This window comes from Bufo bufo, chromosome 3 (assembly GCF_905171765.1).
Source record: "Bufo bufo chromosome 3, aBufBuf1.1, whole genome shotgun sequence".
Lineage (NCBI taxonomy): Eukaryota > Metazoa > Chordata > Amphibia > Anura > Bufonidae > Bufo > Bufo bufo.
In genome coordinates, this window is record NC_053391.1 from 319,651,849 (window position 1) to 319,673,869 (window position 22,021).

Here is a 22,021-nt window from a genome sequence, read left to right on the forward strand (position 1 = left end):
GCAAAGAACCCACAGAAACAGTGTTGCACAGGGACGGGACACACACCTCAGGAAATCCATAGCAAGGTAACTACTCAGGAATTATATAGCAGACTTTAGAAACTCATTAGTCAGATGCACAAGACCAAGGAAAATTCATTCACGCAAAATTGAACTGAGGAAAGATACAAAGCACATTGGCACTAACACACCCACAATAAACCAAGGGCAGGATGTACGGAACAGTGGCAACAATGAACCACCATAGAAACAATGGCCCAAACTGAAAGCCACAAAGACACCTAAGCACTTGGTAGAGTGACACCAGTGAAACGACATTGTAACAACCAGATTCTCACAGGAAAGGTAAGATTATGTGTCGAGGCCAGCAGGAGAACCAACGCTGGCCTTGCCCTGTCAATCAAGACAGAAGAGCGTGGAAATGAGGTGGGCGAATGGAGCCTCTAGGAGCAGGTGCAACGCCCCCCCCCTGCTCCTAGAGCCTCATTTGCATAAAATAAAAGTTAAAATTACACGAAAACGGCGGCATACTTAAATAAAAGAAATGCAGAGTTAAATTCAGGTGACATTTTCACATATATAATGTCAGCCTGTTTAATAGCAAAAATTGGGGTGACAGAAACCCTTTAATGTCAGGTCAATGCAAAAAAGTATGCATTATTTAAAGGAATTTTTCAGCTGAAAAAATTGGTTGCAGCCCCACTAGAATGTCTTAAAACATGAAAGAACCAATACCTCCAAAGATCTCTCACTACTGCCTTTCCAATGCTGCCTGGGTACCCGTTACTTACTACTTCTGAGTCCTGTCTACGGGCAGAGGTGGATCACATTAATAGGCTTTCCTGCATGTCGAGACATAAGCCGGAAGTAAAGAGCAGCAGTCCCAGGCTGCATTGGAGCAAATCAATAGGAGATTGGTAGTGGTGTGTAGTGGTTCTTTTATATTTTTAAGACATTCTGGCCCCACTGTCACCATTCTTTTTAGTTGAAAATCCCCTTTAATATTGGAAAACCAAATATTCGAATAGATTTCATGAATATTTAACAATAAATTAGGCTACATGCACATGACAGTGAAAAAAACATCTGTTAAAAACTGACATTTTTAACTGACGTTTTTTTCACTGATGCCTTTCTGAGAAACAGACGTTAAAAATTGACCCTTTCAATTGTATGGGGGCAGTCTGTCGGTGAAAAACGGACAAGATAGAGCATGTTCTATTTTTTTACATCCGTTTTACACTGACAGTCAAAAAAACTGCCATGTGAATAACCCCATAGACTATGCATGTCGTGTGCATGTAGCCTAACTAATTTGACCTTATTTATGATAGATACAGTGTGGGCAATAACAACAAAAAGTTTATGGGTTATTGAAAGTAGATATGCACAGGGTCTGTATAGATAAGGGCTCTCAGATTCATTTCCTCTGGTGGGCCCAGGGATTGCCAGTCCGACGTTGAGTATCGTTGTCACAAATTCACTTTAGATGATAAGTTTAGATGACAAATTTGGTCATCTATTTGCTCATAATCGTCATCAGAGTCAGTACCTGTACAGAAAGTGAATTTTAAATAACTATTGGCCGGAGAGGACTACATGATAAAAAATATTATTAGTTTCTCAAAAAAAATAAAAAAATGTTTTTATTATATAATCCACAAACAAGAAAAGGCTCGCATTTTCTAATGTTAAAGCTTATTGCTAGGCTATGTCATAATAGTATGGGCAGTGGGGCACATCCTAGCAATATGCCATTACATTCTCTTTTTGGCGGAAAGTCACTCTCACAAGTTTTTCACAGGCTCTGGTGAGGGACCAAATATTGCTTGGGCAAACATGTTGGATTTTCTGTCTACAATTGTAGATGCAAAATGGATAAGATCTGAACAAATCTCATTCATACACTACAAAAAAAAATTCTGCTCAGAAATTGAAGTGTGGTACAGTTTTTAAATCTGTGGATTTTCACTACAGATTTCACACTTTGCAATGCATAGGGTAAAATCTACAGCAAATCTACAGAAAAATCTGCTACCTAACTAGCATGCAACTCATAAATTTTGCCACTGATTCGAACCCTAAGGCCTCTTTCACACGGGCGTCGTGTGTGAGGGCCGGATAGGGTGCGTTGAGGGAAAAACCATGCGATTTTGCCTGCAAGTGGGGTGAGTTTTGTATGCGATTGCGTTGTGTTCTTCAGTTTTTTCCGCGCGAGTGCAATGCATTTTGCGCGCGCGTGAGAAAAAACTGAATGTGGTACCCAGACCCAAACCCAGACTTCTTCACTGAAGTTCGGGTTTGGGTTAGGTATTCTGTAGATTTTAATATTTTCTCTTATAACATGGTTATAAGGGAAAATAATAGCATTCTTAATACAGAATGCTAAGTAAATTAGGGATGGAGGGGTTAAAAATAAAATAAAAAATTCAACTCACCTCATCCACTTGTTCGTGCAGCCCGGCTTGTCTTCTTTCTTCTTCTTTGAGGACCTTGAAGAAAAGGACCTTTGGTGATGTCACTGCGCTCATCACATGGTACATCACCATGGTGAAGGACCATGTGATGGACCATGTGATTAGTGCAGTGACGTCACCAAAGGTCCTTTTCTCCCAGGTCCTCAAAGAAGAAGAAAGAAGACAAGCCGGGCTGCACGAACAAGTGGATGAGGTGAGTTGAATTTTTTATTTTATTTTTAACCCCTCCATCCCTAATTTACTTAGCATTCTGTATTAAGAATGCTATTATTTTCCCTTATAACCATGTTATAAGAGAAAATAATAAAGATCGGGTCCCCATTTGCGGATGCTTGCGATTTTCACACAGTCCCATTCACTTCTATGGGGCCTGTGTTGCGTGAAAAACGCACAATATAGAGCATGCTGCGATTTTCACGCAATGCACAAATGATGCCTGAAAATCACGGCTCATGTGCACAGCCCCATTGAAGTGAATATGTCTGGATTCAGTGCGGGTGCAATGCGTTTAGCTCATGCATTGCACCCGCGTGGAATTCTAGCCCGTGTGAAAGGGGCCTAAGGGTCCATTCACACATCCGTATGTGTTTTGCAGATCTGCGGATCCGCAAAACACGGACACTGGCAATGTGCGTTCCGCATTTTGCCCACCGCACATCGCCGGCACTATAATAGAAAATGCCTAATCTTGTCCGCAATTGCGGACAAGAATAGGACATGTTCTATTTTTTTCGGGAACGGAATTGCGGACATGGAAGTGCGGATCCGCATTTCCGGATCCGGACAGCACATCGTGTGGCCCCATAGAAATGAATAATTTATTTTTTATTTTTTAACCCCTCAGGCAGCATTTTTGTAAGTATTCTGTAATAGGAATGCTATTATTTTCCCTTATAACCATGTTATAAGGGGGAATAATACAGTAAATTGACTTTTATCAATTTAATAACATCATCTCCTAGCAACCATGCGTGAAAATCGCATTGCATCTGCACTTGCTTGCGTATGCTATGCGATTTTCATGCATCCCCATTCGTTTCTATGGGGCCTGCGTTGTGTGAAAAACGCTGAATATAGAACATGCTGAGATTTTCACACAACGCACAAGTGATGCGTGAAAATCACCGCTCATCTGCACAGCCCCATTGAAGTGAATGGGTCCGGATTCAGTGCGGGTGCAATGCGTTCACCTCACATCTCGCCCGTGTGAAAGGGGCCTAAGATTCAAATCTTTATATTTAGATTAATGTAATGAAAGAATAATTATAACATCAAAGAGTATACATGTCGTCGTGTAGACCTAGCCTAATAGTTTTTTTAGTGGCCAGCATTCTGAGCAGCAGTTTTATTCATTCAGCCTCAAGACACACTGCAAAGGCTAGTTAGTAATACTGTGGATCCCAAGGTTCCAGGTCCTTTTACTTGTATTAGAATATATTACAGTTTACATACTGTATAATGAGAAAAAGTACAACTAAACCTGTATCTCAGAGGACTAAAATAATTGAAATACATAGTTTGTAAGTGCAGTTACATTAATATTAACTGACCTGACACTGATACTGTGTTTCTTCGGGGTGTTGTGCTATACATGTTGTTTTGCCCGTTGTCTATTTCACTCATTTTTTTGCTTCCATGAGACATCTTATTATGACCACTTAGACCATGAGAATGCATAGTCTCCGATTTCTGCAACAGGACAAAAAGAAAACAGGAGAGGAGTTAAGGTAATTTCACATCTAGATTTTTGGTGGCTTTTTTCTGCACTTTTCAATTTTTAGTGGAATGAATTTTTTTTGCAGTACAACCACCTCCAGATTTTAAATATAGGTCTATAAGAAATATAAAATGCAGCATACACAAGTATTTTTTTTTCTCCTGCCATTTTTTTGTCTTTCTGCCTTCTTTTAAAAAACGCAGGGTGCTGTAGCTGTAGTGGTTTTTTTCAGACGTTTTACCATCTCTTTCACTACCGAAAAAAAAAAAAAATGCAGCTAATGCAGCCATTTAGAAAAATATGTCGCAAAAAAAGCCACAAAAAACACAGTAAAAACAAGTGCCATAAATAAAAATCATGAGCATATTCTGACATTTTTCATTGGTATAAAAATTCCTGAACCAAATTCATGCATGTAAAGACATTTATAGTCTAAAGTATCCCACTTTGCAATTGATGGCTATGCATTAAATAATGAATGCATATATTGTTTAGTTAGAAGTGTGATATGGGATAACCCCATTACATATGACCTGTTAGGGCATACACTGAATGACCATTAGAGACACGTGCTTTCATGATTGGAGCTTCCCTATATAGAAATGAGATATATGCCCCCACAGAGTAGCATAAAATCAAGTAGGTGAGTTTTATGTGGGTGTGAATCCACATTAGACTGAGTTCACATAAATAAAGATACATTTAAAAAAACAGGTTTTTATTTTTTTTGCGAGGCCGTTGAATGGACGTGCGGATGCAGACAGCACAGTGTGCTGTCCGCATCTTTTACAGACCCATTGAAATGAATGGGTCCGCATCTGATCCACAAAAAAATGCAGACTGAAAATAAGGGATGTGCATGAGGCCTTAGAATGGGAAAATCAAGTGATCTGAGCTACTTCAAAAGATGAACCATTCCTGTCAGGTGTCAACAGTTCAGGCTGGTGGAGATGGAGTAATGATATGGAGAATTTTTCTTGGCACACTCTGGGTACTCCGATACCTATGGATAGATGTTTGGACAGCTGTTTACTGTATGACAGAATGACACTTTCAGCTAGACCATGCAAAAATTCAGCCATGAACCAATTCCAGGAACATGACAGCAAGGTTTTCTTGCTTCCCTGACCTACAAGGTCGGGAGACATAGCTGTCAGTCATTTGGCCGATGGCTATTGAATGTGTAAGGACAGCTTAGCAAGTAATGTATCAGTGATCAGGTCACTGCTACTAACAAGACTAGCTCACATGTACTAAAATAATACTCACTGATATCCTCAGTGTTATAACAATATTGCAGAATTCTTTAAATTAATTAATTAATGTATGCACAGAACAAAACTGCAGTTCAGTTGTAGGAAGGACAACACATTATAGTACCTTTGGTTTTGGAGGTAATGTTTTTTTTGTCCGCAACGACTTGCTGCATGAAACTTTTTCCCTAGCTTTTACTTCTCTTTTTGGTGGCCTAGGAGGAGGATGTTGGTGGCTTGGCAGGTCTTTTCTTAGGTTGTAATAGAAGCACTCCATAAGTTCTTCTACTTTTGTAGAATTAGTCAGTCCAGCAGGGGATGCTACTTTTTCTTCCAACAAAACCACAGAAATGTCAAAGTATTTAACTGGCAACTCAAAGCACTCTGAAGCTTTATCATACAAAGAGACAAGTAATGAAGACTCTTCCATTATCTCCTCTAGCCTAATAGAAGGAAAGGATGCCAAAGGATCATTTGATAAACATGTGTCTTTTGTTACAACCTTAACCTCACAAGGCAGTTTAAGTTTCAGTATTATATTGGAAAGGTTGTATTTTTTTGTATCTTTAATTTCCTCAACAAATCGCCCTTCCATATATATAGGGAGCATGACCTCTTCTGGTTTCTCATTATCATCATCATCATCATCACCACCACCATCTTCTGCTGTGCCTTTATTACAAACCAGGACATCAGTTTCTTGTGGCCCCCCTGGAGTTGTTAGGACAGTTTTGGTATTGTATAAAACCTGTAAATGATCTCCGATACAAAGGGAAGGGAAGTTTTCCTCACCACTATCACAATCCTGGATCACTACAACTTTAAGTTTAGTTCCTTCTACAGCTTTTGTCCAAAGCTCGAAAATGGAATCAAACTCTCTTGGTCTTTGACGAAATTTTCCTTGGTATGAATCGTAGATATAAAAGAATTTAGAGGTCTTGCCTTTAATGCCTGTGGCAAGGACTTTCTTTGACACAGTCTTTCTGTAAATTATAATTTTCTGTCCTTTTTGTAGAGCTGAGTAGGTATCATTTTTTACCAGATGCTGAAAGTCTGCTGCATCCAGAATTTCTGCTACAATAGGAAATTTCTGTTGATAAAAAACATCCGTCAAAGACAAAGGCTGGAGAAAAGTGATATTGCCACAGTGGGCAGTGATGTCAACTACATCTACTTCTAGACTTGATGGCATCTTCACAAATCCTTTTCTCACTGGGGATGAAAAATACAAATGTCAATTAATGGAGTTATCCAGGATTTTAAAAACAATTCTCCCTCAAATAGCCTCACTCTTGTCTATGTACTGCCTGACATTGCAACTAAGTGTCATACAGTAGCATGTGTATGTCCTGCAATATAACGCTAAACCAAGTACACTGAAATATACAATCAACATTACATTAATTTTGTTATTCTTTAATTAAAATTCTTCTTGTATCAAAACCCAATGTACTAGTCAAAGCCTTTAGGTAACTAAGGTCAAAGCTCTGTGTACCTGTGTAGAGCTGCCCATGTGATGTCCATTGTTACTGTACATTCTGCAAGCATATAGTTCAGCATGGGTGGGAGCCAGGTGACTGCTGCTCAAAAGTGTGGGGCATACTATAGATAAGAAGGGAATGTGACAGGTGACTTGCTGTCTCCCTCACTGATTTCTTTTTTAGCTTTATGATTTTTTTTTATCAGGCTTACACGTACTGTAGGTGTGCTAGTAATACTAGTTCTAAGCATAAACGTACTTAAAACACACTATAGAACTAAAGAATATGCAGCTCATTTTACCATTCATTATGGCTGTGCAGGGCAAGACTAGCTATATATACCCCCACCCACAAAATCAGCCTCTGATATAGTAGTTTAAATATCATTTGAAGAATTTATTGTCAAAAAGTATTTATTGACAAGATATCAAAACAAAGATTCACAAAGTATGCATGTGAATACATAATAAAGAAGCATAAACTTCCAACATCGGTGGGCAATGCCAAATATGAGCTTAAAGAACATTATGTATAGTAATGTAACAGTTGTAGAACAGTTAGAATATAACCTATAATATGAGTAATATAAAAAGAAAAAGGCTCAACTCCCGTGACTCTCTTGGTCCAAGAAACAAAGGGATAGTTGGGGGATGGAAAGAGAAGGAGGTCAAGTCTTCTAAGGGCTGTTGTATATGCTCATAAGGTTTAATGGTATACCTTTAAAGAAATGCATTTAGGACATTTACAGTCAGCTCCATAAATATTGGGACATTGACACAATTCTAACATTTTTGGCTCTATACACCACCACAATGGATTTGAAATGAAACGAACAAGATGTGCTTTAACTGCAGACTGTCAGCTTTAATTTGAGGGTATTTACATCCAAATCAGGTGAATGGTGTAGGAATTACAACAGTTTGCATATGTGCCTCCCACTTGTTAAGGAACCAAAAGTAATGGGACAAATGGCTTCTCAGCTGTTCCATGGCCAGGTGTGTGTTATTCCCTCATTATCCCAATTTAAATGAGCAGATAAAACATCCAGATTTCATTTCAAGTGTGCTATTTGCATTTGGAATCTGTTGTCAACAATCAAGAGAAGACTTCACCAGAGTGAATACAGAGGGTTCACCACAAGATGTAAACCATTGGTGAGCCTCAAAAACAGGAAGGCCAGATTAGAGTTTGCCAAACGACATCTAAAAAGGCCTTCACAGTTCTGGAACAACATCCTATGGACAGATGAGACTAAGATCAACTTGTACCAGAGTGATGGGAAGAGAAGAGTATGTAGAAGGAAAGGAACTGCTCATGATCCTAAGCATACCACCTCATCAGTGAAGCATGGTGGTGGTAGTGTCATGGCGTGGGCATGTATGGCTGCCAATGGAACTGGTTCTCTTGTATTTAACGATGATGTGACTGCTGACAAAAGCAGCAGAATGAATTCTGAAGTGTTTCGGGCAATATTATTTGCTCATATTCAGCCAAATGCTTCAGAACTCTTCACAGTGCAGATGGACACTGACCCAAAGCATACTGCAAAAGCAACCAAAGAGTTTTTTAAGGGAAAGAAGTGGAATGTTATGCAATGGCCAAGTCAATCACCTGACCTGCATCCGATTGAGCATGCATTTCACTTGCTGAAGGCAAAACTGAAAGGAAAATGCCCCAAGAGCAAGCAGGAACCAAAGACAGTTGCAGTAGAGGCCTGGCAGAGCATCACCAGGGATGAAACCCAGCGTATGGTGATGTCTATGCGTTCCAGACTTTAGGCTGTAATTGACTGCAAAGGATTTGCAACCAAGTATTAAAAAAGGAAAGTTTGATTGATGATTATTATTCTGTCCCATTACTTTTGGTTCCTTAACAAGTGGGAGGTACATATGCAAACTGTTGTAATTCCTACACCGTTCACCTGATCTGGATGTAAATACCCTCAAATTAAAGCTGACAGTATGCCGTTAACCCCTTAAGGACTCAGCCCTATTTCACCTTAAGGACTTTGAAACGCTTTGACTTATCCAGGCCATTCTGAGATAGTTTTTTCGTCACATATTGTACTTCATGACACTGGTAAAAAATTTTATGAAAAAAAATACCAAATTTAACAAAAATTTGTAAAAAATTGCAAATTTCCAAGTTTCAATTTCTCTACTTCTATAATACATAGTCATACCTCCAAAAATAGTTATTACTTTACATTCCCCATATGTCTACTTCATGTTTGGATCAATTTGGGAATGATATTTTATTTTTGGGGGATGTTACAAGGCTTAGAAGTTTAGAAGAAATTCTTGAAATTTTTCAGAAATTTTCAAAAACCGACTTTTTAGGGACCAGTTCAGGTCTGAAGTCACTTTGTGAGGCTTACATAATAGACACCACCCAAAAATGACCCCATTCTAGAAACTACACCCCTCAAGGCATTCAAAACTGATTTTTACAAACTTTGTTAACCCTTTAGGTGTTGCACAAGAGTTATTGGCAAATGGAGATGAAATTTAAGAATTTCAATTTTTTGGCAAATTTTCCATTTTAATCCATTTTTTCCAATAACAATGCAAGGGTTGACAGCCAAACAAAATGCTTTATTTATTGCCCCAATTCTGTAGTTTGCAGAAACACCCCATATGTGGCCGTTAACTACTGTACGGGCACACAGTAGAGCGTAGAGGAAAAGGTGCGCCGTATGGTTTTTGGAAGGCAGATTTTGCTGGACTGTTTTTTTTGACATCATGTCCCATTTGAAGCCCCCCTGATGCACCCCTAGAGTAGAAATTCTATAAAAGTGACCCCATCTAAGAAACTACACCCCTTAAGGTATTCAAAATTGATTTTACAAACTTTGTTAACCCTTTAGGTGTTGCACAAGATTTAATGGAAAATAGAGATACAATTTCAAAATTTCACTTTTTTGGCAGATTTTCCATTTTAATATTTTTTTTCCAGTTACAAAGCAAGGGTTAATAGACAAACAAAACTCATTATTTATGGCCCTGATTCTGTAGTTTACAGAAACACCCCATATGTGGTCGTAAACCGCTGTACGGGCACACGGCAGGGCGTAGAAGGAAAGGAATGCCATACGGTTTTTGGAAGGCAGATTTTGCTAGACTGTTTTTTTGGACACCATGTCCCATTTGAAGCCCCCCTGATGCACCCCTAGAGTAGAAACTCCAAAAAAGTGACCCCATTTTAGAAACTACGGGATAGGGTGGCAGTTTTGTTGGTACTAGTTTAGGGTACATATGATTTTTGGTTGCTCTATATTACACTTTTTGTGAGGCAAGGTAACAAGAAATAGCTTTTTTGGCACCTTTATTAATTTTTTTATTTACAACATTCATCTGACAGGTTAGATCATGTGGTATTTTTATAGAGCAGGTTGTCATGGACACAGCGATACCTAATATGTATACAATTTTTTTTATTTATGTAAGTTTTACACAATGATTTCATTTTTTAAACAAAGAAAATCATGTTTTAGTGTCTCCATAGTCTGAGAGCCATTGTTTTTTTAGTTTTTGGGCGATTATTTTAGGTAGGGTCTCATTTTTTGTGGGATGAGATGATGGTTTGATTGGCACTATTTTGGGGTGCATATGACTTTTTGATCGCTTGCTATTACACTTTTTGTGGCGTAAGATGACAAAAAATGGCTTTTTTTTTACACTGTTTTTATTTTAATTTTTTTCACGGTGTTCACATGAGGGGTTAGGTCATGTGATATCTTTATAGAGCCGGTCGATACTTAATATGTATACTTTTTTTTATTTATGTAAGTTTTACACAATGATTTCATTTTTGAAACAAAAAAAATCATGTTTTAGTGTTTCCATAGTCTAAGAGCCATAGTTTTTTCAGTTTTTGGGTGATTATCTTGGATAGGGTATGATTTTTGCGGGATGAGATGACGGTTTGATTGGTACTATTTTGGCGTACATGCGTCTTTTTTTATCACTTTTATTAACTTTTTTGGGAAGTAAGGTGGACAAAATGTCAATTTCCTCATAGTTTTTATTTTTTTATTTTTATGGCGTTCACCGTGCGGGGAAAGTAACATGACCGTTTTATAGATCCGGTCAATACGGACGCGGCGATACCTAATATGTGTAGTGTATTTTATTTTTTTAATTTTTATTCAGTGATAAATGTGTTTTTTTTATCTTAACTTTTTTCACATTTTTTTTGACATTTTTTTGACCCAGACCCACTTGGTTCTTGAAGATCCAGTGGGTCTGATGTCTGTATAATACAGTACAGTACACTATATAGTGTATTGTACTGTATTTTACTTACACTTTGTCTGAACAGATCTATGCCTTTAGCACAGATCTGTTCAGCACCATGGACAGCAGGATGCCTGAGAAGGCGTCCTGTTGCCATGGGAACCTTCCCAGTCTGCTCAGTTGTGGCCACAACTGAGCAGACGGGGAAGGGTAAGGAGGGGGGCTCCCTCCCTCTGTGACCCCATCCTGTCTGGGGGCTGCAAAGGCACAGCAGCCCCACGATGGGAGAGGGAGGGAGCTCTCGACTGTTAACCTCTGCTCTTCCATATCGCGGTCCATACGGACCGCGGTATGGAAAGGGTTAAACGGCTGACATCACAGCACAGATGTCAGCTGTTTATACCAGAGTGTCAGCAATGTGCTGACACTCTGGTATACCCACTGGCGCACCGCCCGCAACCCCCCCCCCCACCGCACCAAAAAAACTTTATTTTGGGCATTTTAAAGTTTGATCAGAAACTTCAGAAAGCACTGCAAACCGCAGGTCTGAATTGACCTGTGGTTTGCTGCAATCGCCGATACGGGGGGGGGGGGGGTCATATGACACCTCCCCCGGCGTTGTGACAGGATGCACGCTGAATGATTTCAGCGGGCATCCTGTTCCGATTAACCCCCGCAGCGCCGCAATCTCATTTTAAACTCATGACGTACCGGTACGTCATGGGTCCTTAAGGACTCGGGAAACATGCCGTACCAGTACGTCATGCATCCCTAAGGGGTTAAAGCACATCTTGTTCGTTTCATTTCAAATCCATTGTGGTAGTGTATTGAGCCAAACATTTTAGAATTGTGTCGATGTCCCAATATTTATGGACCTGACTGCAAATTGTGATAACTTGAGAGAATTAAATGTATAGGATAGGTGACATTCAAGTAAAGTCACCCTATCATATGTCCCAAGCATGATTCACAGTAGGCATAGCCTAAACAGACATTTAGGAGTAAAGGAGCACAGTTTGATGCACAGCAGTTAGTTCTGTGTTAGTAGCCACCAGAGTTTGCCAGATATTTTTGTTACATTTCCTACTACATTCAAGGTGTTGTCTCTTCTTGCCATTACTAAGGCGAGATAAGACAAAATCATGACCATCAGGTGGCCGGGAAACAACTGAGAGGGCCGGTGCTCCGGTGTTTCAGTAGCTCCTATTGCAGTGCATGGAAGCTATGAAAGCAGCATAGCACAGCAAGCTATGTTGTTTCCCCAACTTGTGCTCTGCTGTTTTCCGGCCACCTGGTGGTCAGGACTTAAAGGGGTTGTCTCACTTCAGCAAATGGCCTTCATCATGTAGAGAAAGTTAAAACAAGGCACTTACTAATGTATTGTTATTATCCGTATTGCTTTCTTTGCTAAATAGATACATTTTTCCATCACATTATACATGTCTCGTTTCCATGGTTATGACCACCCTTCAATCCAGGATTGGTGGCCATGCTTGATCACTATAGGAAAAAGTGCCAGCTTATATGTGTTACTATGGTCCCAGCCACCAAAGAAGCCAGTGTTTTTTTTCTTCACTGTGCAAGCATGGCCACCGGTGTTGGATTGCAGGGTGGTCGTGACCATGGAAACAAGAAGTGTATAATGTGATGGAAACATGAGTCTAGCCACCAAAGGAAGCAATATGGACAATCACAATATAGTAAATGCTTTGTATTAACTTTCTCTACATGATAAATGCCACTTGCAGAAGTAAGACAACCCCTTTAATGGCAAGATGAAACAACTCTTTAAGTGCACCAAGGTCATTCCTTATCCACTCAGTGTACTTTAGCTGTCAACTCTGCTCTCCAAGACACTCTCCCTCTACTTTACTTACAGGGTCAGAGACAGCCTTTGTTATCTCGCTGAGTGGAGACCCTAAGGCCTCTTTCACACGGGCGTCACGTTTTGGCTCAGGATGCGTCCCGGGTGCATTGCGGCAAACCGGCGCGAGTAGGTACACAATTTCAGTCAGTTTTGACTGCGATTGCATTCCGTTGTTCAGTTTTTATCACGCGGGTGCAATGCGTTTTGCATGCGCGTGATAAAAAACTGAATGTGGTTCCCAGACCCGAACTTCTTCACTGAAGTTCAGGTTTGGGTTCAAGGTTGTGTAGATGTAATTATTTTCCCTTATAACATGGTTATAAGGGAAAATAGTATTCTTAATACAGAATGCTTAGTAAAATAGGGCTGGAGGGGTTAATTTTTTTTTATTTAACTCACCTTAACCCTTTCATGACCAAAGGTCATTGATGCCTCAGTGTCCAGGTCAAAATTTACAAATCTGACATTCGTCACTTTATGTGGTAATAGCTTTGGAACGCTTTTACTTATCCAAGCCATTCTGAGATTGTTTTCTCGTGACACATTGTACTTCATGACATGTCATAAATTTGAGTCAATATATATCACCTTTATTTATGAAAAAATCCAAAATTTACCAAAACAAATTTAAAATTTGCAATTTTCTAAATTTCTATTTCTCTGCTTCTAAAACAGAAAGTGATACCTCATAAAATATTTATTACTTAACATTCCCCATATGTACACTTTATGTTGGCATCATTTTGGAAATATTATTTTATTTTTTTTAGGACGTTACAAGGCTTAGAAGTTTAGAAGCAATTCTTTCATTTCCAGAAAACCCACTTTTTAAGGACCAGTTCAGGTCTGAAGTCACTTTGTGGGGCTTACATAAAGGAAATCCCCCATAAATGACCCCATTGTAGAAACTACACCCCTCAAGTTACTCAAAACGGATTTTTAAAACTTTGTTAACCCTTTAGGTGTTCCACAAGAATTAAAGGAAAATGGAGATGAAATTTCTAAATTTCACTTTTTTAGCAGATTTTCTATTTTATTAAATTTTTTTCTTTAAAACATTGAGGGTTAACAGCCAAACAAAACTCAATATTTATTACTCCGATTCTGCGGTTTACAGAAACACCCCACATGTGGTCGTAAACTGATGTAAGGGCGCACGGCAGGGCGCAGAAGGAAAGGAACTCCACATGGTTTTTGGAAGGCAGATTTTGCTGGACTGGTTTTTAGACACCATGTCCCATTTAAAGCCCCCCTGATGCACCCCTACAGTAGAAACTCCCAAAAAGTGACCCTATTTTGAAAACTAGAGAGATAAGGTGACAGTTTTATTGGTACTATTTTGGGGAACATATGATTTTTAATTGCTCTATATTACATTTTTTGTGAGGCAAGGTAACAAAAAAATAGCTGTTTTGGCACCGTTTTGTCATCTTACATTTTTTACAAGATTCATCCGACATGGTAAATCATGTGCTATTTTTATAGAGCAGGTTGTTACGGACGCAGTGATATCAAATATGTCTACTTTTTTTGTTTGTTTGTTTCAGTTTTACATAATAAGACATTTTTGAAAAAGAAATTATGTTTTTGTGTGTCTATTTTCTGAATGCCATATGTTTTTTATTTTTCTACCGATCGTCTTATGCAGGGGCTCGTTTTTTGCAGAAAGAGTTGAGGTTTTTATTGGTACAATTTTTGGGTACATATGATTTTTTGATCATTTATTATTACACTTTATGGGGCAAGGTGACCAAAAAATTGGCTGTTTTGGAACTGTTTATTATTATATTTTTTTTCACAGCGTTCATCTGAGGGGTTAGGTCATGTGACAGTTTTATAGAGCAGATCGTTATGGACGTGGCAATACCCAATATGTATACTTTTTCTTATTTATTTAAGTTTTACACAATAATAGCATTTCTGAAACCAAAGAAATTATGTTTTAGTGTCTCCATAGTCTGAGAGCCATAGCTTTTGTATTTTTTGGGCGATTGTCTTATATATGGGCTCATTTTTTGCAGGATGAGGTAACGGTTTGATTGGTACTATTTTGGGGTGTATACGCCTTTTTGATCGCTTGGTGTTGCACTTTTTGTGATGTAAGGTGACAAAAATGGCTTTTTTTTACACAGTTTATATTTTTTATTTTTTATGGTGTTTATTGGACGGGGTTGATCATGTGATATATTTATAGAGATGGTCGTTACGGACACGGATACCTAATATGTGTGGTTTTTGTTTCGTTTTTTTAAATGTTTTATAGGAAAAGGCAATTTATTTTTTAAATTTACATTTTTATTTATTTATTTATTTATGTTTACTTTTATTATTTTCACTTTTTTTTTTATCAGTTCTCTCTTGGATCTTGAAGATCCAGTGGGGCAGATGGTTGTACTATACTTTGCAATGCTCTTGCATTCCAAATTATAATACTACCAGATGTCCTGTAGGTGGCAGCACCGGACGCCTATGCCATGGCAACCGGACGCCTTTGAAAAGTGTCCGGTTGCCATGGCAACCATTGGGCGCTGCATGGTTGAGAGAGGGAGCCCCCTTCCTCTATTAACCCCATGGATGCCGCTACCGCGGCATCTATGGGGTTACAGCAGTGTCAGCATAGAGCTGACACTCGCTGCTGATGGCGGCGGCTCAGGAATGGAGCTGCCGCCATCACACACAGCAGGGGGACCGCATTGGGGGCAGGGGGCAGCGCTGGAAAGGGGGGGGATACGGCCAGCATTCAGAAATTACAGATCGGGGCTGGATGAATGTATTGGGCGGGGAGGGGGCGGACCACATCAGGGGCAGGATACATGGATGGGGGGGCGGGGACCGATGGCAGAGGCAGGGCTAGGTGGTGGTGGGGGGTTGGAGGCACACAGGAATGGGGCACAGATCGGGAGCTTCAGGACACATTACCTGATTTCAAGCTCTGATCTGCAGAGCGCAGATCAGAGCCTGAAACCGGCATTTTAACACTGCCGCGATCCGATTGGTTAGTCTGCACAGACTAACCAATCGGATTGATTGCCGGCAAGGGACCACTCTGATTGGTCCCTTGCCGGCATTACTAGACTGTATGCTGTCCGTGACAGCAGCAGGGCAGGGGCAGAAGCTTTAATCCAAGCGCTTTGCAGCGCTTGGATTAAAGAACTGCAATGACGTCTATACACGTGGTAGCTGCACGGGGTATGTGCAGCTATCACGTATATAGACGGATTGCAGTCGTGAAGGGGTTAATCCACTTGTTCGTGCAGCCCGGCTTTTCTTCTTTCTTCAGGACCTGGGTAAAGGACCTTTGATGACATCACTGCTCTCATCACATGGTCCATCACATGATCCATCACCATGGTGATGGATCATGTGACAGACCATGTGATGAGCGCAGTGACGTCACCACAGGTTCTTTTCCTCAAAGAAGAAGAAAGAAGAGAAGCCGGGCTGTGCGAACAAGTGGATTAAGGTGAGTTAAATAAATTTTAAAAAAATTAACCCCTCCAGCCCTATTTTAATAAGCATTCTGTATTAAGAATGCTATTATTTTCCCTTCTAACCATGTTATAAGGGAAAATAATTATGATCAGGTCCCCATCCCAATCACCTCCTAGCAACCATGCGTGAAAATCGCACCGCATCCACACTTGCTTGCGGATGCTTGCGATTTTCACGCAGCCCCATTCACTTCTATGGGGCCTGCGTTGGGTGAAAAACGCACAAAATAGAGCATGCTGATATTTTCACACAACGCACAAGTGATGCGTGAAAATCACCGCTCATGTGCACAGCCCCATAGAAATTAATGGCTCCGGATTCAGTGTGGGTGCAATGCGTTCACCTCACGCATTGCACCCGAGCGGAAATCTCGCCCGTCTGAAAGAGGCATAAGTAGGAGCTAAGGTGTGCATTGAGTGTCCAGTACCACCCTCAGTGCACTAATTTGCATTTTGTATAAAGTACTGATTTATCCCAAATGCTGCAAAGGAGCTGGGCAGCCCTACCACATATTATGCCTTGTTTGATAAAGTGGATCCTGGTGAAAGATGCGCTTTGAAGTAAGCTGAATAAATGAAAATATAAGGTTCAATCATAGTTGTTGGCCACCAACGTTTTACTTACTGTGCATAACTGTCTTGATTTCATACTCAGGACAAAGCCTATATTCTCCGGTGCCAATTTGAGTGCATTTGAAGTTGCGTTTACTTAAACCTGGGTCTTGTATTATCTGCTCCACTGTATACACCTCATTATCTTCACACTCCAAAAATAGTCCCTTTGTTGATAAAGGAATTTTGATGTTATATGAATCAGAACCCTCAAAGATGTAGCATTCACCACAATTGGTGTTTCTGTCAACTGACAATAGTTGAATAGGAAGTCGCTTCCGGATGATATGCTTTCCCACAGTAAACTCTGACTCAGAGGTAAACCATACATGGCTGTATTCATCACAGGAGAGCTTCTGGTGTAACTCACCAAGAGTGTCATACACACTGTTATCCGCACTGACCTGAAACACACCTGGAATACAACGATTTACTTTGGTTATGTAATTAGAATATACCTTTTAGAACAAATACAGTAAAAAGAAGTAGGCAACTGATTGCGAAGTGACTGCAAATTCAATGAAGCATGATTTTTTCTTGTTTAAAGTCAACTCATGGGAATTCTGTATGGGCCTAAGAAGGCTATACAACTTAATTAGATTAACATGCACTCTATCATCTGGAGTTGCATAAAAAAAATTAAAGGACAAAAATAAAAACTCAAAATTAATTCAAAATTTAAAAATAATTCATCAGCACTAATGTACCACAATACACTATTTTATATACAAAGAAATGTTACATAGTTACATAGTTGATAAGGTTGAAAAAAGACATAATTCCATCAAGTTCAACCAAGGGATAGGTGGGGATGCGAATCCCAGAAGGAAGTGAGACTCAGATTTCTACATGTTTTCATAAGCATTAATGTTGTTTACTTTTAAGAATCCATCTAAACCCTTTTTAAAACTGTCCACTGGTCCTTCTGTGACCACATCCACAGATTCACAGTTACAAAAAAGAAGTTTTGACGCTTCTGGAGACTGAACTTTTTCTTCTCCAGTTGGAGGCAGGGCCCCCTTGTCTTTTGAGGGCATTTTACATGGAGCAATTTTTCACCGTATTTTTTGTATGGCCCATTTATATATTTGTATAGGTTAATCAAGTCCCCCACTAGACGTCTCTTCTCAAAACTAAATAAATTCAATTCATCTAAACCCTTTTTAAAACTGTCCACTGGTCCTTCTGTGACCACATCCACAGATTCACAGTTACAAAAAAGAAGTTTTGACGCTTCTGGAGACTGAACTTTTGCTTCTCCAGTTGGAGGCAGGGCCCCCTTGTCTTTTGAGGGCATTTTACATGGAGCAATTTTTCACCGTATTTTTTGTATGGCCCATTTATATATTTGTATAGGTTAATCAAGTCCCCCACTAGACGTCTCTTCTCAAAACTAAATAAATTCAATTCTTTTAATCTTTCTTCATAACTAAGACCCTTCATGCCCCTTATCAGTTTAGTCGCTCTCCTCTGTACTTTTTCCAGCTGCAGTGCATCCTTTCTATGGACTGGAGCCCAAAACTGAACTGCATATTCCAGATGAGGAAGCACCAACGCTTTGTAAAGTTACATCCCTGCTCCGCGAGTCCATGCCTTGTTTAATGCATGACAATATCCTGGTGGCCTTAGAAGCAGCTGATTGACATTGTATGCTGTTATTTAATCTACCATCTACAAGGACACCCAAATCCTTCTCTATAAGTGACTCTCCCAGTGTTGCATCACCTAGGACATATGAAGCACGGAGATTATTACTACCAAAATGCATAACATTTATCCACATTGAACCTCATTTGCCAAGTTGATGCCCAATCACTCAGAGTGTTCAAGTCAGCTTGTAGTTTATGGACATCTTCCATAGACTGTACAGTACTACATAGCTTGGAGTCATCTGCAAAAATAGAAATGGTGCTAATAATCCCGTCCTCGATATCATTAATAAATAATAGAGGGACTGATAGAAGCTATTAGATGTATAGGCCTCACTGATATTTCAAGATACAATGTAAGAAAAAGGGCCCACTACCCTAGGTGTGGGGAAATATCCTTATTAAAATATAACTTTTATAAAGTATGCAATAATATTTATACACCCAGGGATGCAACAATGTAACACATAAACAAACATATACAGGGGTCCTAGTGAGGGTACCCCACTGCTGGTAAAGCAAGGAAGGAATTGGACCTGCTGCGCCTGTCCAGACGCAAGCAGTCTTACCCGACCAACATGATGGCTAGGATCAGCTGAGGCTTTGGGTGGTCTCCTGGGCCAGATGGAGTCTGTGCAGTCAGAGGGAGTATTGGTTCTGTGCCCTATGTCACCCTATATACTTGGTAGGAAGGGGACTGCTCCCATACTGCCTGTCTACACAGAGCACTCGCCCTGAAAAGGGCGACCTCGTCTGGATACCTGTCCCTAGTAATGGACCTGATCCCTAGCACTGTTGAAAAAAAGATGTGGAATCTTCAGACCTCCCGACGTGGCACGTTTCTGTCGTGTCGACTCCTCAGGGGAAGTTGGTACAAAAAGAAGGAAAAAAACGCATATAGCATTAATGACCGCAGGTACACAGTCAAGTGGACCATATAGTCAGAAATGCAAAGCAAGGCTCTATCAGGCAGATAGAGAACCACTGGACAAACACCCCTGGTGTTGAAGTGCTGTGTTATAGCATAAACAGCCGTGGGTCCAGAGAATGATCCCCGCGGCTAGACATGCCAGAGGTAACTCTATCAGCTAAAATTGAGAGCCGATGGGCAGGTACTCCTAATGTTGAAGTGCCGTGCAGCAGAGTAATGGATGTTGCTCTGCACGTTGGTGTGTGGGGATATGGTGATCCTCACTAAAGGTAAAGTCCCACTAGTTCTGGGGTTCCTACGTTTACCTGCCACACCGATACATACCTTAGTGGGGTTTAAATAAAGCCCACACGCGCCTCTCCTGTATGGACCGCCCTGTGATCGTCCGCGTCGGCGTCTGACGTCACGCGCACGCGCCGCACATGTCCTGCGCATGCGTCGCGCCGAATAAACGCCAGACCCCGGCGCCCGACACCACATGATAGCGGCAGCCAATCGTAGTCATGAGAAGGCCGTGGGAGGATGCGGTTGCCTTAGAGATGGTAACAACAAAGCGGCAACCCTATGGAATGCCTCCTAGTAGAAGCGTCCATAGCAACGCTGTAACACAAAATCACAGCAAGGTGAAAACTGACATTTCCTGCAGGATCCAAGTAGAACTAGAAAGTGAAGCAGAGAGCTGACGAAAAAAATTGAACATATAGCTGAAACCCAGAGAAGTAGTCTCGGTTCCCATTGACAATGTCAATCATATGAAGCACCCATAATCCAGCCTTTCATTGAGGCCTAGTGGTGCGGTGGTTTTCAAGCAGAATATCCAACGGGATTCACGCTGGAGAAGAAGTTTGTCCCAGTCACCCCCTCTAATGGGGGGCTTCACTAGGTCAATGCCCAGAAACGCCAAGGATGCCCTACCATTATGTACAGTGTGTACATGTTTGGATAGTGGGGTATCCCGTTTATGTGAGATGTCCCCCAGATGTTCTCCTATCCGTTTCCTAAACTCGCGTATTGTTTTCCCTACATACTCTATCCCACACTCGCACTGAATACGGTATATAACCCCTCGAGATTTACAGTTGATAAAGTGTGGGATGGTGTATGTATGGCCTGTCACGTGACTTACAAAGGATTTTGTGGCCTGTATGCGTTTACACGCTATACAATTCCCACATTTGTGGCAACCCACAATGTTTGACCGTAGCCAAGTGGACTTCGTGCGACTAGGTGCAAAATGGCTGTGGACCAGTTTGTCACGTAAGTTAGGCCCCCTTCTGTAAGTGATCTGAGGCTGGTCTCCCAGCACATCCTGCAAGTCTGGGTCCATTTTGAGGACCTCCCAATGCCGTTGAATGATGCGCTTAACCTGTTTGGATCCTCTATCATAATTAGTGATAATCCTCATCACTTTTTGTTGCGGGGTAGGGGATTGATTGGAAGTGAGTAGGGAAGATCTTGGTCGAGACAGAGCGGTCTGAAATGCAGACCTTAGGACATGGTCAGGGTATCCCCTTATCTGAAATCTCCTCCTCAGATCCGCTGCTTGGTTGATGAAATCATGTTTGTCCGAGCAGTTCCGTCTGAGTCGCAGATATTGGCCCTTAGGAATTCCACTCCTGAGAGGGAGCGGATGATTACTCTCCCATCTCAGGAGGGAATTCGTGGAGCTCACCTTCCTGTAAATGGAGGTGTCAAGTTCACCTCTATTATTTTTGGAGATTTTGATATCCAAAAAAGGTAAACTCGTGGGGTGTGATTCGCTCGTGAAGTGCATCCCTATTTGATTTTGATTAAGGTGCAGGACGAAGGCCTCAAAGCCCACTTTATCTCCATTCCAGAGGATGAAGATGTCATCTATGTATCGCGCCCACAAGCCAATTTCAAAGGTGTCCAACGCTTCACCCTCACTGAAGACCATGGTCTCCTCCCACCAGCCCAGGAATAGGTTTGCGTACGATGGGGCACAGGGGCTCCCCATCGCCGTACCCCTGAGCTGGTGGTAGGTCTTACCATCAAAGGAGGAGAAGTTTCGTGTGAGGGTGAATTCAAGAATGCGCAGGACAAATTGGCTGTGGGCGCGATACTGACATCCCCGTGATCGAAGGAAATGCTCCACTGCGAGGAGGCCTAAACGATGTGGTATAGAAGAATATAATGCCTCCACATCGATGCTGGATAGGAGGCATGTCTCCTCCAATGTCAGACCCTCCAGACGTTTAAGGAGGTCAGTGGTGTCTCTGACATGGGAGGGGAGAGCCGTCACGAAGGGTGCCAATATCTGATCAATGTAAATCCCCAAATTCTGGTT

At 40.9% G+C, this 22,021-nt stretch overlaps 1 protein-coding gene across 2 annotated transcripts in view; it reads right to left on the reverse strand.

Moving 5' to 3' along the window:
* Positions 1–526: 526 nt before the first annotated feature.
* The window catches only part of THEMIS2 (thymocyte selection associated family member 2), a 77,579-nt gene continuing 56,084 nt past the window's right edge, over positions 527–22,021 (reverse strand). For both annotated transcript variants that reach the window (XM_040424338.1, XM_040424337.1), the window contains 4 exons: positions 17,147–17,548; positions 5,575–6,659; positions 4,028–4,166; positions 527–1,552 (listed from right to left, as the gene is read on the reverse strand). In XM_040424338.1, coding sequence (XP_040280272.1) covers positions 1,473–1,552; positions 4,028–4,166; positions 5,575–6,659; positions 17,147–17,548 — 1,706 coding nt within the window. In that variant the 3' untranslated portion in view covers positions 527–1,472. The remainder of the gene's footprint in view (positions 1,553–4,027; positions 4,167–5,574; positions 6,660–17,146; positions 17,549–22,021) is intronic.